The 17,045-nt window shown below is 43.6% G+C and overlaps 1 protein-coding gene and 1 long non-coding RNA gene across 2 annotated transcripts in view; one reads left to right on the forward strand and one right to left on the reverse strand.

Annotated features, from left to right (window-relative positions):
- Nucleotides 1-2,179, forward strand: part of cap1 (CAP, adenylate cyclase-associated protein 1 (yeast)) — a 43,179-nt gene extending 41,000 nt beyond the window's left edge. Inside the window, 1 exon segment of the mRNA XM_073034389.1 lies at nucleotides 43-2,179. Coding sequence (XP_072890490.1) covers nucleotides 43-126 — 84 coding nt within the window. The 3' untranslated portion in view covers nucleotides 127-2,179.
- Nucleotides 1-12,237, reverse strand: part of LOC140719640 (uncharacterized) — a 33,020-nt gene extending 20,783 nt beyond the window's left edge. The window contains exon 1 of the long non-coding RNA XR_012096968.1: nucleotides 12,131-12,237. This is a non-coding gene — a long non-coding RNA (uncharacterized lncRNA). The remainder of the gene's footprint in view (nucleotides 1-12,130) is intronic.
- Nucleotides 12,238-17,045: the final 4,808 nt, after the last annotated feature.

Here is a 17,045-nt window from a genome sequence, read left to right on the forward strand (position 1 = left end):
AGAGCATTTTTATAGCAACTCGTTTTTGATTTTGTCTCATAGGTGGAATGCCCTGTTCCGGAACAATTCAAGACTGTCTGGAATGGAGAGAAACTGGTGACCACAGTAACTGAAATAAGTGGTTAAATGTATGGATCCTGGGGACTTGAACCCACAAGCATGGTCTTAATGATGTTGCTAATCATGAGCCTGATTAATCTGTAGAAGCAACAAGCTAACTTTCTGCACAGTCTACTTAGTTTTTGTCCTATCACTCCACATGAGAGGTACTTATTCTGATACACGTTATACCTCATGACTGGAATTACCCTTTCCAGTATAATAATGGCCTAAGGCAGCTGCAATAAAGCATGATGGCTGCTGTCCAGAACAATCTAGCAGTGCAACTATTTGTGAATCTATGAGAGTAGAACAGTGTGGAGAGGGAAATGATTGGGAAAAGATTTTTATGAGTGAGTATAGTGTACCAAATACAGTTTACTAGAGACAAACATTGCTGAGTTCTTAATTGGCAAAGGGAGAAAGGACTTTTTTTAAAATCTCTGTCTTAAAGAAATTGTTTCTAAAAAAAAATTTGTAATGTATACATGCCAGACTAATCTTAAGCCCTGCTAAATAGGCATAGATGAGTTATAATATGCAATTACAATTTTCTTTTTAGTTTCTACTTTGTGCCTCTTCTTTGATTAATTAGGCTTTGGGACTGCTTTGTGGAAGATCTGTTGCTTTTGACTTCAAGTGAAATTCTATTCACTGCACTAGTAGGATTGTTTTTTATCCTTTGAAGCTATATATAGTCCAATGTGCACACTGTAACCTATTCATGGGTAAGAACTTCCCTCCATGAACCAGATTAAAATTTATGTGAAAGGCCGAGATCCTGAATTTATTTTTGTGCTGATATCTCTCCAGTTTTGTGATCTAAACTTGAAATCCTTAAAATAACAAGTCTAATTACTTGTGGGTACGGGTGGGTTACTTTAAGGTAACTCTTAGACATTCCATGGTTTCAAAACCAAATACGGCTTTCCTGTCAACATGCAAATTGCATTGTTTCTTTCCATTTTTAATCATAGTCACTTCTCAGATTACACCTTGACAATTTGATTGGACAGTGTTTTATTTCTAGCATAGTCGTGGGCTGAAGCTGGGATCCTGAAGTGGTTTATCCTCTGACTCAACATGATTTAAAAATAATAAAACTTCATTCATCTTTTCTCAGGGTCTAGTTCCTGCTGATTAGGGTAAAGAAAATCTAATAATTCATCTTCATTTTGAACATTCAAGAGTTTTGATGCCTGATGGCAGGTGTTTTGGGGTTTAAAGTTCTGTCTAAAAACTATCCTATTGCCCACTGTTCCTCTCTAGAGTATTAAGAAATCTGGTTTTCAGTAGACAAATAAAACTTTTTTTTCTGGTTATTAACATTTCAGCGCTGGTTGCACAGTATATGTCACTTTTCTTTTTCAGTTCAATATGTTTTACCGGTATACAGATAGTAAGAAAAAATTGCCAGTTTTCCTTTAGTGCTTCAGTTTAATATTCTGTGATTGGCTCTAGATGCATTATTCTTAATTTTAGCTATGTTTCAAGAATATCTGTATTAATGGCTGGGGAAGTAATTGGGGCCTTACATGGTGTATATTAATTTCTGAGTGGACCACTGAACTCTGTGATAATGGTGTGTTGTATGAATTCTGTGGGGTTATTTTGCAGTCTTAGTACAGGTTTGCAAATTTATAGTTGTGGGAACTTACCAGACGGTGAATATGCTGCGATGATGCATGGCTACAGTTGGGTTGTGACGCTGCTGCAGTGATGTATATAAAGACTGTAGCAGGCAAAAAAGGTTAATGTAATTGCCCCTGAACTGGGTGCCATTTGTTTGAGATTATGCAATCAATGTATTACATTTAAAGTGAACTTGTTCAGAAAACAATTCTTGTTCACTTAACAAGTTATTGCCCCTCCATCATGCAGAATATTACGAGCAGATTGATGTTAACGGCCTCTTTTTGCTGTATTGTATGTTCTAAACCTGATATCACTTCTCATAACAGTTTGTTATGTACAAGAGGGATCAAACTCAGTTCTTGCTACTAATGGTTACCAGGCTATCTGAAATACTTCAGGAATTAAACTACAAAATAAAATTTGCCAACTCGCTTATAAATTTTCACATTTGAGTTGTTTGCTTAATTTTTGTTCAAGGTTGCAGATCACTGTGCCTAGCTATAAAACATGGTGTAGCCTTTGAAGTTTAAGAGGTTCTTTATATATAGATTTATAAATATTTTTGATAACATTAGCATTAACATCAAAAAATATTTCTAATCCTTTTCCTCCCGTATTTCTGAATGGGAAATAGTGGCTAACAAAACTAAAGGTTTTTTTGAGGATGTAACTGGCAGGATGGGTGCAACAGAACCAATGGATGTAGAGTATTTGGATTTTAAAAAGCCATTTGATGAAGTCCCAGGTAAGAAGTTAATATGTAAAACTCTAAACTGGTGGCCAAACATTTTAATTTCGATTCCCGTTCCGACATGTCTGTCCGTGGCCCCCCCTGGTGCCAAGATGAGGCCACCCTCAGAGTGGAGGAGCAATACCTTATCCGTCTGGGTAGCCTCCAACCTGAAGGCATGAATATCGATTTCTCCTCCCAGTTAAAAAAAAACTTCCCTCTTCTTCTATGCCCCACTCGGGTCTCTTGCCTGCCTATCACCTCCTGTTGGCTCCCCTCCTCTTTCCCTTTCTCCTGTGGTCCACTCTCTTCACCTATCACCTTCTAGCTAATCCTCCTGCCCCCCACCCCACCATTTTACTTCAGCATCTCAGCTGAAACGACGACTGTTTATAATTTCCATAGATGCTGCCTGACTTGCTGAGTTCCTCCGGCATTTTGTATATGTCTGCTTAAATTATTTAAGTTGTATTTAATAGTTCAATTATTTTTTTTTAGATTTTACCACTTTAACTGCGCATAATTTGCTCACACTAAGACTTGCCGCATTTGATCAGTTGGAATAAACAGAATGAAAATTACCAATAGTCACTAAACTGGAACCTCACAAACAGCTGGAGACTGAGGGTTGTTTCTTCTTTAGGCTGAGGTAAGTTAGTGAGGCTGTCTCTTTAAAACTTGTTTTCTGTCTCTCTGTCCGTGGAACCTCGGGGAGTCTCTGCACTTAGAGACAAATTGCACAAGTGTGCAAATCCCTGAAGATGACGCAGTTGCGAACAGGCAAGGCTAGTCCTGTTGGGCATTATACCTGAGGTAGAATCTGACAATGGGATTGTGGAAATAAGAACACTGCTTAACATCTGAGGACAGTTATGAGAACAGGCACCTCCTAATTGAATTAACAACAGTAAGTGTCCATCAATATTCCAGCAAGTTGGTTTTTCAAAGGCTAATACTTGCATCTGAAATATCCCAATGATTTTTCATTGAGGCAGCTCAAAATGATGTTGGATACAGAAGGACCCTTTTGAGTTATGAGTGAATATTAGTACTCCGTTAAAGGCAGGAATTCAGGTGCTTATAAGTGTACACAAACAATTGTGACGGTCCAGATTGAACCGTGCTTAATTGAAATGATAATCTTCAAAGGATTTAGGCATCAAAGAAATCTGAAAACTATTCACACTTAAAGTGCACTGGACCACCCTAGGCAGGCAAACGGCAGATTTCAGAGATGTTGCAGCATCTCTAATTAGTACACACTAGAAGGTTAGGTTTATGAGGCTTGGCCTGTAATGAAGAGTTTCCCTCTACAGATGCTGCCTAACCCATTGAGAGCCTGTGGTTTTTTGCGTGTTGCTCCAGACTTCTGTTGTGTCATTGTACCCCACATTGAAGAGGCTTTCCTCTCTTTGACAGGATTGCAGGCTGCAGTTTGGAATGAGACACCAGCTAGCTACACTTACTCACTGGTGCAGTTGTATCAGCAAGAATGCCAATTCAATCCATTTATACTGACTACTCTGGCTAATTTTTAAGGGCAAAGTACACTCAGGGTCACTATATAATGAACACCTTAGAATCTGGTGTGGCCTTCTGATGCTGTAGCTCATCCAGAAATGCTGTTCTGCACACCACTGTGGTAACACATGGTTATTTAGAAACAGGCCCTTCGGCCCTCTAGGCTGCGCCGAACCATTTTTCTGCCTAGCCCCACTGACCTGCACCATATCCCTCCATACCCTCTCATCCATGTACCTGTCCAAGTTTTTCTTAAATGTTAAAAGTGAGCCTGCATTTACCACTTCATCTGGCAGTTCATTCCACACTGCCACCACTCTCTGTGTGAAGAAGCCCCCCCCCCCCCCAATGTTCCCTTTAAACCTTTCCCTTTTCACCTTTAACCCATGTCCTCTGGTTTTTCTCTCCCCTAGCCTCAGTGGAAAAAGCCTGCTTGCATTCTCTCCATCTATAGCCATCATAATTTTATATACCTCTATCAAATCTCCCCTCATTCTTCTACACTCCAGGGAACAAAGTCCTAACCTATTCAACCTTTCTCTGTAACTCAGTTTCTCAAGTCCCAGCAACATCCTTGTAAACCTTCTCTGCACTCTTTCAACCTTATTAATATCCTTCCTGTAATTAGGTGACCAAAACTGCACACAATACTCCAAATTCGGCCTCACCAATGTCTTATACAACCTCACCATAACATTCCAACTCTTATACTCAGTACTTTGATTTATAAAGGCCAATGTGCCAAAAGCTCTCTTTAGGACCCTATCTACCTGTGACGCCACTTTTAGGGAGTTTTGTATCTGTATTCCCAGATCCCTCTGTTCCACTGCACTCCTCAGTGTCCTACCATTTACCTTGTATGTTCTACCTTGGTTTGTCCTTCCAAAGTGCAGTACCTCACACTTGTCTGCATTAAACTCCATCTACCATTTTTTAGCCCATTTTTCCAGCTGGTCCAAATCCCTCTGCAAGCTTTGAAAATCTTTCTCACTGTCCTCTACACCTCCAATCTTTGTATCATCAGCAAATTTGCTGATCCAATTTACCACATTATCATTCAGATCATTGATATTGACTTTAATTAACAATGGACCCAGCACACCACTTGTCACAGGCCTCCACTCAGAGAAGCAATCCTCCACTACCACTCTCTGGTTTCTCCCATTGAGCCAATATCTAATCCAATTTACTACCTCACCATGCGACTGAATCTTCCTAACTAATCTCCCATGCGGGATCTTGTCAAAGGCCTTACTGAAGTCCATGTAGATAATAGACAATAGGTACAGAAGTAGACCATTCGGCCCTTTGAGCCTGCACCGCCATTTTGAGATCATGGCTGATCATCTCCTATCAATACCCGGTTCCTGCCTTGTCCCCATATCCCTTGATTCCCCGATCCATAAGATACCTATCTAGCTCCTTCTTGAAAGCATCCAGAGAATTGGCTTCCACTGCCTTTCGAGGCAGTGCATTCCAGACCCCCACAACTCTCTGGGAGAAGTTTTTCCTTAACTCTGTCCTAAATGACCTACCCCTTATTCTCAAACCATGCCCTCTGGTACTGGACTCTCCCAGCATCTGGAACATATTTCCTGCCTCTATCTTGTCCAATCCCTTAATAATCTTATATGTTGCAATCAAATCCCCTCTCAATCTCCTTAATTCCAACGTGTACAAGCCCAGTCTCTCTAACCTCTCTGCGTAAGACAGTCCTGACATCCCAGGAATTAACCTTGTGAATCTACGCTGCACTTCCTCTACAGCCTTCCTTAACCGTGGAGACCAAAACTGTACACAATACTCCAGGTGTGGTCTCACCAGGGCCCTGTACAAATGCAAGAGGATTTCCTTGCTCTTGTACTCAATTCCCTGTGTAATAAAGGCCAACATTCCATTAGCCTTCTTCACTGCCTGCTGCACTTGCTCATTCACCTTCAGTGACTGAAGAACAAGGACTCCTAGATCTCTTTGTATTTCTCCCTTACCTAACTTTACACCATTCAGATAATAATCTGCCTTCCTGTTCTTACTCCCAAAGTGGATAACCTCACACTTATTCACATTAAACGTCATCTGCCAAGTATCTGCCCACTCACCCAGCCTATCCAAGTCACCCTGAATTCTCCTAATTCATCACATGTCACACTGCCACCCAGCTTAGTATCATCAGCAAACTTGCTGATGTTATTCTCAAATGCCTTCATCTAAATCGTAAACAGCTGTGGTCCCAATTCCAAGCCCTGTGGCACCCCACTAGTCACCACCTGCCATTCCGAGAAACACCCATTCACCGCTACCCTTTGCTTTCTATCTGCCAACCAGTTTTCTATCCATGTCCATGTCTCCCCCCCACCCCCCCCAATGCCATGAGCTTTGATTTTACCCACCAATCTCCTATGTGGGACCTTATCAAATGCCTTCTGAAAATTGAGGTACACTACATCCACTGGATCTCCATTGTCTAACTTCCTGGTTACATCCTCAAAAAACTCCAATAGATTAGTCAAGCATGATTTACCCTTGGTAAATCCATGCTGGCTCGGCCCAATCCTATCACTGCTATCTAGATATGCCACTATTTCATCTTTCATAATGGACTCTAGCATCTTCCCCACTACTGATGTTAGGCTGACAGGTCGATAGTTCTCTGTTTTCTCTCTCCCTCCTTTCTTAAAAAGTGGGATAACATTAGCCATTCTCCAATCCTCAGGAACTGATCCTGAATCTAAGGAACATTGGACAATGATTAAAAATGCATCTGCGATTTCCAGGGCCACCTCCTTTAGTACCCTAGGATGCAGACCATCTGGACCTGGGGATTTGTCAGCCTTCAGTCCCATCAGTCTACTCATCACTGTTTCCTTCCTAATGTCAATCTGTTTCATTTTCTCTGTTACCCTATGTCCTTGGCCCATCCATACATCTGGGAGATTGCTTGTGTCTTCCTTAGTGAAGACAGATCTAAAGTACTTATTAAATTCTTCTGCCATTTCTCTGTTTCCCATAACAATTTCACCCAATTCATTCTTCAAGGGCCCAACATTGTTCTTAACTATCTTCTTTCTCTTCACATACCTAAAAAAGCTTTTGCTATCTTCCTTTATATTCCTGGCTAGCTTGCATTCATACCTCAATTTTTCTCCACGTATTGCCTTTTTAGTTAAATTCTGTTGTTCCTTAAAAATTTCCCAGTCATCTGTCCTCCCACTCACCTTAGCTCTGTCATACTTTTTTTTAATGCTATGTAATCTCTGACTTCCTTTGTCATCCACTGTGGCCCCTTTCCCCCCTTTGAATCCTTCCTTCTCTGGGGATGAACTGATTTTGCACCTTGTGCATTATTCCCAAGAATACCTGCCATTGCTGTTCCACTGTCTTTTCTGTTAGGATATCCGTCCAGTTAACTTTGGCCAGCTCCTCCCTCATGGCTCCATAGTCTCCTTTGTTCAACTACAACACTGACACCTCCGAGCTGCCCTTATCCTTCTCAAATTGCAGATAAAAACTTATCATATTATGATCACTACCCCCTAATGGCTCCTTTACTTCAAGATCGCTTATCAAATCCTGTTCATTACATAACACTAAATCCAGAATAGCCTTGTCCCTGGTCGGCTCTCGTACAAGCTGTTCCAAGAATGTATCCCGTAGGCACTCTACAAACTCCCCATCCTGGGATCCAGCACCAACCTGATTCTCCCAGTTCACCTGCATGTTGAAATCCCCCATAACTACTGCGACATTACCTTTGCCACATGCCAATGTTAACTCCCTATTCAACTTGCACCCAATATCCATGCTACTGTTTGGTGGCCTGTAGACAACACCCATTAGGGTCCTTATGCCCTTACTGTTCCTCAATTCTATCCACACAGACTCCACTTCTCCTGATCCTATGTCCCCCCTTGCAAAGGACTGAATCTCATTCCTCACCAACAGGGCCACCCCATCCCCTCTGCCCACATTTCTATCCCTACGATAGTACGTATACCTTTGTACATTCATTTCCCAGGTCTGATCTCCCTGCAGCCATGTCTCCGTTACCCCAACAACATCATAGTTACCCATTCGCACCTGAGCTTCAAGCTCATCCACCTTATTTCTGACACTTCGTGCATTCAGATATAGAATTTTTAACCCATTTTCTCTGTTTGAATCTCTGCCTATTGTGCTTAACCCAGCTCCCCGAACTCCCATCGGGCTATACGCCCCTAGAATTTTGTTGTCCTTCCTAAATTTACCTATTCTTTCTGCACATTTAACTCCATCCCTCTGTACAGGTGTCCTCCCTATCACTTGTTCTGCCTCTCCTTTCTCTACTACACACTTAATTTTCCGGAACCGTGTAGTCCCCACCTGTCCTTTATTCTTCATCTCGCTATCCTCTCTCTCATTCTGGATCCCCACCCCCTGCAAATTTGGTTTAACCCCCCCCCCAAGAAGCACTAGCAAACTTCCCTGCAAGAATGTTAGTACTGCTCCAGTTCAGGTGTAAACCGTCCCTTCGGAACAGATCCCACCTTCCCTGGATCAAAGCCCAATTATCTAAAAACCTGAAGCCCTCCCTCCTGCACCATCCTCTCAGCCACGTATTAATCTTTATAATCCTTCTGTTCCTTGCCTCACTCGCACATGGCACAGGTAGCAATCCTGAGATTGTTACCCTGGAGGTCCTGCTCTTCAGCTTCGCACCTAACTCCCTGAACTCACTACGCAGGACCCCCTCACTCATCCTACCCACGTCATTGGTCCCTACATGGACCACAACATCTGGATTCTTGCCCTCCCTCTCAAGAATAATCTGCACCCGATCTGAGATGTCTCGGACCCCGGCACCAGGGAAGCAACATACCATCTGAGACTCCTGATCTTCCCCACAAAATCTCCTATCCGCCCCCCTGACTATAGAATCCCCTATCACTACCGCTCTCTTCTCTTCCCTTCTCCCCTTCCTAGTTGAGGGTCCAACCTCAGTGCCAGAGACAGGACCACTGCAACTTGTTCCTGGTAGGTCATCCTCACCAACAGTATCCAAAACGGTATACTTATTGTTGATGGGAACGGCCACAGGGGTGCTCTGCTCTCTCTGCCTCTCTTGATTGTCACCCATTTGCCTGCCTCCTGACTTTTTGGTGTGACTACCTCCTGATAACTCTTATCTATCTCTGCCTCCCGAATGACCTGTAGTTCATCCAGCTCCTGCTCCAATACCAACATCCACTACCTTCCCTTCATCCACTTTCCTGGTAATCTCCTCAAAAAAACTCTTTATTAGATTGGTTAAACATGACCTACCATGCACAAAGCTATGTTGACTCTCCCTAATAAGTCCCTGTCTATCCAAATACTTGTAGATCCTATCTCTTAGTACTCCTTCCAATAATTTACTTATTACTGATGTCAAATTTACCAGCCTATAATTTCCCAGATTACTTTTAGAGCCTTTTTTAAACAACGGAACAACATGAGCGATCCTCCGGCACCTCACCCATGGATGCCGACATTTTAAATATATCTGCCAGGGCCCCTGCAATTTCAACACTAGTTTCCTTCAAGGTCTGAGGGAATACTGTCAGGTGCTGAGGATTTATCTACTCTCTTTTGCCTCAAGACAGCAAGCACCTCCTCCTCTTCAATCTCTATAGGTTCCATGACCTCACTACTTGTTTGCCTTATTTCCATTGACTCCATGCCAGTTTCCTTAGTAAATACAGATGCAAAAACCCATTTAAGATCTCCCCCATTTCTTTTGGATCCATACATAGCCGACCACTCTGATCTTCAAAAGGACCAACTTTATCCCTTACTATCCTTTTGCTCTTAATATACCTGAAGAAGCTCTCAGGATTATCCTTCAGCTTGACTGCCAAAGCAACCTCATGTCTTCTTTTAGCCCTCCTGATTTCTTTAAGTATTTTCTTGCACTTCTAATACTCCTCAAGCACCTTATTTGCTCCTTATTGCCTATACCTGTCATACATCTCTCTTCAGATTTCCAATATCCCTCGAGAACCAAGGTTCCTTATTCTTATTCACTTTGCCTTTAATCCTGACAGCAACATACAAACTCTGCACTCTCAAAATTTCTCCTTTGAAGGCCTCCCACTTACCAATCACATCCTTGCCAAAGGACAACCTGTCCCAATCCACGCTTTTTAGATCCTTTCTCATTTCTTCAAATTTGGCCTTTTTCCAGTTTAGAACCTCAACCCAAGGACCAGATCTATCTTTATCCATGATCAAATTGAAACTAATGGCGTTATCACTGGACCCAAAGTGTTCCCCTACACACACTTGTCACCTGTCCTAACTCGTTTCCTAATAGATCTAATATTGCATCCTCTCTAGTTGGTACCTCTATATTGATTTAGAAAACTTTCCTGAACACATTTTACAAACTCTAACCCATCTAGACCTTTAACAGTATGGGAGTCCCAATCAATATGTGGAAAATTAAAATCCCCTACTATCACAACTTTTTGTTTCCTGCAGTTGCCTGCTATCTCTCTGTAGATTTGCTCCTCCAATTCTCGCTGACTATTGGGTGGTCTACAATACAACCTCATTAATGTGGTCATACCTTTCCTGTTTCTCAGCTCCACCCATATGGCCTCAGTAGACAAGCCCTCTAATCTGTCCTGCCTGAGCACTGCTGTAACATTTTCCCTGACTAGCAATGCCATCCCCCCCCCCCCCCCCCAACCTTAATTCCTCTGCCTCTTTCACGTCTGAAACATCGGAACCCTGGAACATTAAGCTGCCAGTCCTGCCCCTCCTGTAGCCTAATTTCACTAATGGCTATAATGTCATGATTCCATGTGTCAATCCACACCCTCAGCTCGTCTGCCTTACCCACAATACTCCTCGCATTGAAATAGACACACCTCAGAAGATTATTACCACCACACACAACCCTTCTATTTCTAACTTTGCATGAACTTTTAACATTTATTTCCACCCCCCGCTCCAGTATCTGCTCTGGCACTCTGGTTCCCATCCCCCTGCAAATCTAGTTTAAACCCTCCCCAATAGCACTAACAAACCTCCCTGCAAGGATATTGGTCCCCCTGTAGTACAGGTCCCACCTGCCCCAGAAGAGGTCTCAATGATCCTGAAATCTGAAACCCTGCCCCCTACACCAGTTCCTCAGCCACGTGTTCATCCTCCAGAGCGTCCAGTTCTTACCCTCACTGGCATGTGGCACAGGTAACAATCCTGAGATTACCACCCTTGAGGTCCTGCTTTTTAACTTCCTACCAAGCTCTCTATACTCACTCTTCAGGACCTCCTCACTCTTTCTTCCTACGTCATTGGTACCGATGTGTACCATGACATCCGGCTGCTCACCCTCCCATTTCAGAATGCTGTGCACACGATCAGAGACATCCCTGACCCTGGCACCCGGGAGGCAACAAACCATCCGGGAGTCTCTGTCACGACCACAGAACCTCCTGTCTGTACCTCTATCGAGTCCCCTATCACTACTGCTCTATTCTTCCACCCTCCCTTCCGCACTGCAGAACCAGACTCAGTGCCAGAGATCCGGCTGCCACAGCTCGTCCCAGGCAAGTCATCCCCAACAGTATCCAAATCGGTATACTTGTTGTTGAGGGGAATGGCCACAGGGGAGCCCTGCTCTGCCTGCCCCTTCCCTTGACTGGTGGTAACCCAATTACCTGTGCCCTGCTCCTTTGGCGTAACTACCTCCCTATAGCTACTATCTATAAACTCCTCATTCTCCCGAATGATCCGGAGGTCACCCAGCTCCTGCTCCAGTTCCTTAACGCGGTTTGTTAGGAGCTGCAACTGGATGCACTTCTTCCAGGTGTCATTATCAGGTCTCCCCGACTTCCCACATCCTGCAAGAGGAGCATTTCAACATCCTGCCTGGCATTCTCTCTACTCCAAACTTACTCGTTAAAAACTAGACGAAACTTCTCTTATAGTGCCTACCTGACCGGCTGTCTTCCGCTCCTTCCCTCCTTATTGGTTGGCCGTTTAAAACTGAAAAACCCCGCGAATTCTCTCCTCCTCGAGCTCTTTCACAGCCTCCTTTATTTGTCACTACCCTTTCGTCTTAATTATTCCTCCCACCAATCACTTTACTGTTTAACCTTTAATTATTTGGTTAAAGGCACTTACCTCTTACTGGCCCCAACAAGCCCAGCTCACTCGCCTCTCTCACTCTCTTCCTATCCAGTCGCAGGAAGCCTCTTCCCGTTACCGCTGAAGCCTGTTGAGTAAAAGCCCTCTCACTCTGCCGCCCGCGGGGTATAACGGTATTTAAACCTTTCGCACTCTACTGACATCACGCGCCTGCGCGGTCGTGCTTTTTTAAAAATCCAAACTCCCGAAAATCGGCCTCTCACTCTGCTGCCTTCTTGCTGCAAATATATAACCATATAACAATTCCAGCACGGGAACAGGCCATCTCGGCCCTTCTAGTCTGTGCCGAACGCTTACTCTCACCTAGTCCCACCGACCGGCACTCAGCCCATAACCCTCCATTCCTTTCCTGTCCATAAACCTATCCAATTTCACCTTAAATGCCAATATCGAACCTGCCTCTACCACTTCTACTGGAAGCTCGTTCCACACAGCTACCACTCTGAGTAAAGAAGTTCACCCTCGTGTTACCCCTAAACTTTATGCCCCTCTCAACTCGTGTCATTTTGTTTGAATCTCCCCTACTCTCAATGGAAAAAGCCTATCCACGTCAACTCTATCTATCCCCCTCATAATTTTAAATACCTCTATCAAGTCCCTCCTCAACTTTCTACGCTCCAAAGAATAAAGACCGAACTTGTTCAACCTTTCTCTGTAACTTAGGTGCTGAAACCCAGGTAACATTCTAGTAAATCTCCTCTGTACGCTCTCTATTTTGTTGACATCTTTCTTGTATTTTGGTGACCAGAAATGTAAACAATACTCCAAATTTGGCCTTACCAATGCCTTTTACAATTTCAACATTACATCCCAACTCCTATACTCAATGCTCTGATTTATAAAGGCCAGCATACCAAAAGCTTTCTTCACCAACCTATCCGCATGAGATTCCACCTTCAGGGAACTATGCACCATTATTCCTAGATCACTCTGTTCTACTGCATTCCTCAATGCCCTACCATTTACCATGTATGTCCTATTTGGATTATTCCTACCAAAATGTAGCACCTCACACTTACCAGCATTAAACTCCACCTGCCATCTTTCATCTCCATCAAGGGTGACGAAGGGTCTCAGCCTGAAACGTCGATGGTGCTTCTTCCTATAGATGCTGCCTGGCCTGCTGCGTTCCACCAGCATTTTGTGTGTGTTGCTTGATTTGCTATTGTTGCTTGTTGTGGTCTGTGCCGTTCTGCAGAGCATTGTGGGAATATTATGCTGACACTGGAATGTGTGGTGGCTCTTGCGAGCGTCCTACAGCGCATCCTTAGATGTTGTGATGAACTACATATACCTGTCAGGACACGCTCCCTGCTGACTGCTCCTGTGGCCCCTCCCACTGACCGTGGCTCCTCCCACAGACCCCGGTATAAAGAGAGAGTTATTGATGGCGCATCCTTAGATGTGTTGGCTGCTAACACAAACGAGGCATTTCACACGTTTCCTTGGCCCTATGGTAAATAAATCCGACTCTGAACCTGGCAATGTTTTTATCTTGTATCTAACTGTCCCAGTTCATCTCTATTCTTCCCGAAGAATCACTGCTAGTTAACAAGCATTCACGTCCAGTTCTGTTACTTAGACAATAGCCTGCACCCTACTGTGGACTTTCCTTTCACTCATTCTCCCTCACCATGAATCCAAGCATATTTACTTTATTTCTCCACTTCGAATGAAGGCCAACTGCATGAACTGATAACTTCCTGTTCTCCACAGATACTGGCTAATCTTCTATTTTTATTGCAGGTTGCAGCATCTGCAGTAGTTTCCTGTCCAATAATTGGGCTGAATTGACCAACAGGAGGACCTAAAGGCCAACCTACTGCTATTGCACAACAATACCCACTGCCGGGAGCATCAGCACTCTTGGGTCATATCCCAGGGGGGTTGTCCCTCAACAAAGGCAGCCGTCAGAAATGAAATTTAGCGTTGGCCTCAGTGTGCCATCCATTTGGGGAAAGAGAGTTCAGTAATCAGAATGTCAGCCTTGCTTCAAAGCTTATGATCTACCGACAGCAGTCACCCCTACCTTCCTATCAACATCAGAGACATGAACTATCTACACTAGGTAACTTAAAGCTCTAGACAGGCACCACTAATGCTGCCTCCACTAAATCTTTCAAATCCTCCCGTCCCAATCCAGTATCCCCAGCAGTCCGAATGTACTTACATTTTAAGATTTAGGCATAAAAGGTCCATTTATCATCAAAGTGAGATAACCTGAGACTCATTTTGCCATTGACAGCCACAAAACAAAGAAACACCAAACACCTACACACAAAAAAAGAACAAACCACACAAACAGCAAAAAAAAGAGCGAGAAACACAATACAAAACATCAAACCACAGCGTCATCGAACAGTCTGGTTCAGTTCAATCTGTGTCAGTCGTTGACTGCAGGCCACAGAGTCAGTTTGCCCCAATTAAAACCCTCACAAAATAGCAATTAAAAAAAAGGAATAACCGGAAACACATAACATAAACGCCAGGGTCCAATCGTCAAACCAAGTCGATTAGACTTTGTCCAAGCCCCAAGACCCTGGCTCCACCCTCCATTTAAGAATCAATCACTTGCAAGTTAAAGTGGACTCACAATCTAACTTGTTTTGGCCTTGTACCTTGTTTTTGCCTGCACTGCAATTTCTCTGTAACTGTAACATTATTCTGCATTCTGTTATTGCATTCCCTTTGTACTATTTCACGCACCCATATGCAGTAAAAGTAAATTAATACCAATCACAAACATAAGCTGGATCATTTCCCTGTAGTAAAGAGGAGTGTCTCAATAACCCCAACCAAGCCACTGCAGAGATTCTCTTTCACCCTGATCGATCCTATCCTCACTCTGGTCATCCTTCTGTTTTTCACATGTGTGAAGAACTCGTTTCTTTTTAAATCCTACTTGCCGTGGCCTTCTCACGTCCCCTTCTAACTCTTCCAAGTCCATTAAGCTCCTTCCTGGCAATGTTGTAACTCCTTAGAGACCTCTCTAGCCCTCGCTTCCCAAGTATGCTTGCTTCTTCCATTTGATTAAACGTTCCTCATCACCCTACCAACCTTTCCCTGCCTCAGTAGAACAAACCTATTCCAGCACCCCTTGTGCTTCTAAAGTAGAGGTTGATGGGTTCTTGATTAGTCAGGCCATCAGAGGGGTTAGGGAGAAGAAAGCAGGAGAATGGACAGAGCAGACTCAACAGGCTGATAGATAGATAGATAGATAGATACTTTATTCATCCCCATGGGGAAATTCAACATTTTTTCCAATGTCCCATACACTTATTGTAGCAAAACTAATTACATACAATACTTAACTCAGTATAATATGATATGCATCTAAATCACCCTCTCAAAAGCATTAATAAATAGCTTTTAAAAAGTTCTTAAATAGTTTACTAAAATACATTGAATGGTAACTTAAGCTCAGTCCTAACCCTGGCACTTTAACATATCTTACCCCTGGCAGTTGAATTGTAAAGCCGAATGGCATTGGGGAGTAATGATCTCTTCATCCTGTCTGAGGAGCATTGCATCGATAGTAACCTGTCGCTGAAACTGCTTCTCTGTCTCTGGATGGTGCTATGTAGAGGATGTTCAGGGTTTTCCATGATTGACCATGATTTCCATGATTCGCTCTGCTACCGATGTCATACTCTCCAGTTCTGTGCCCAGAACAGAGCCCGCCTTCCTTACCAGCTTATTAAGACGTGAGGCGTCCCTCTTCTTAATGCTGCCTCCCCAACACACCACCACAAAGAAGAGGGCGCTCTCCACAACTGACCTATAGAACATCTTCAGCATCTCACTACAGACATTGAATGACGCCAACCTTCTAAGGAAGTACAGTCGACTCTGTGCCTTCCTGCACAAGGCATCTGTGTTGGCAGTCCAGTCTAGCTTCTCGTCTAACTGCACTCCCAGATACTTGTAGGTCTTAACCTGCTCCACACATTCTCCATTAATGATCACTGGCTCCATATGAGGCCTAGATCTCCTAAAGTCCACCACCATCTCCTTGGTCTTGGTGATATTGAGACGCAGGTAGTTTGAGTTGCACCATATCACAAAGTCCTGTATCAGTTTCCTATACTCTTCCTCCTGTCCATTCCTGACACACCCCACTATGGTCGTGTCATCAACGAACTTCTGCACATGGCAGGACTCCGAGTTATATTGGAAGTCTAATTCAGCTCCTGTCTTGTGGTTCTGTGGAAACAACCTCCACATTTCTATTGTACATCTGCTCCCATGTTCCTGCCTAATAGCATCATTATTCACTCTCCCCCAATTAAGTATTTTCCCATACCGTCTGCATCTATCCTTGTCCAAGGCTATGGTAAAGGCTAGGGAGTTGTGGTCACTGTCTCTGAAATGTTCACCTACCGAGAGACCTAGGTACTAGATTCATTGCCTAGTACTAGATCCCCTATGGCCCCTTTTCTCGTTGGCCTATATACATGAATCATTCCTGGATACCCCTAACAAAGTCTGCAGCATCTAAACATTTTGCACCAAGGAAGTGCCAACAAACACTAGGGAAGTTGAAGTCACCTATGACAACAACCCTGTTATTTTGGCACCTTTCCAAATCTTCCTCCCGATCTGCTCCTCAGTGCCTGTTGCTATGGATACTCCCAACAGAGTGGCTGTTCCCTTCCTGTTTCTGACTTCCACCGACACTTAACTTGGTAGGCAATCCCTCCACAATGTCCTCGCTTTCTGCAGCTGTGACACTAGCCCTGATTAGCAATGCCACTCCCTCACCTCCCTCCATACCCTTTTGAATCATCCAAAGCCCTTCCTGCCTTTGTGACAGCCACAATGTTGTAGTTCCGTGTTCCAAGTTCATTACTCTCATGCCTGACACTTCTTGTATTAAAATAAATGCATTTCA

This window comes from Hemitrygon akajei, chromosome 32 (assembly GCF_048418815.1).
Source record: "Hemitrygon akajei chromosome 32, sHemAka1.3, whole genome shotgun sequence".
Taxonomy (NCBI): Eukaryota; Metazoa; Chordata; class Chondrichthyes; order Myliobatiformes; family Dasyatidae; genus Hemitrygon; species Hemitrygon akajei.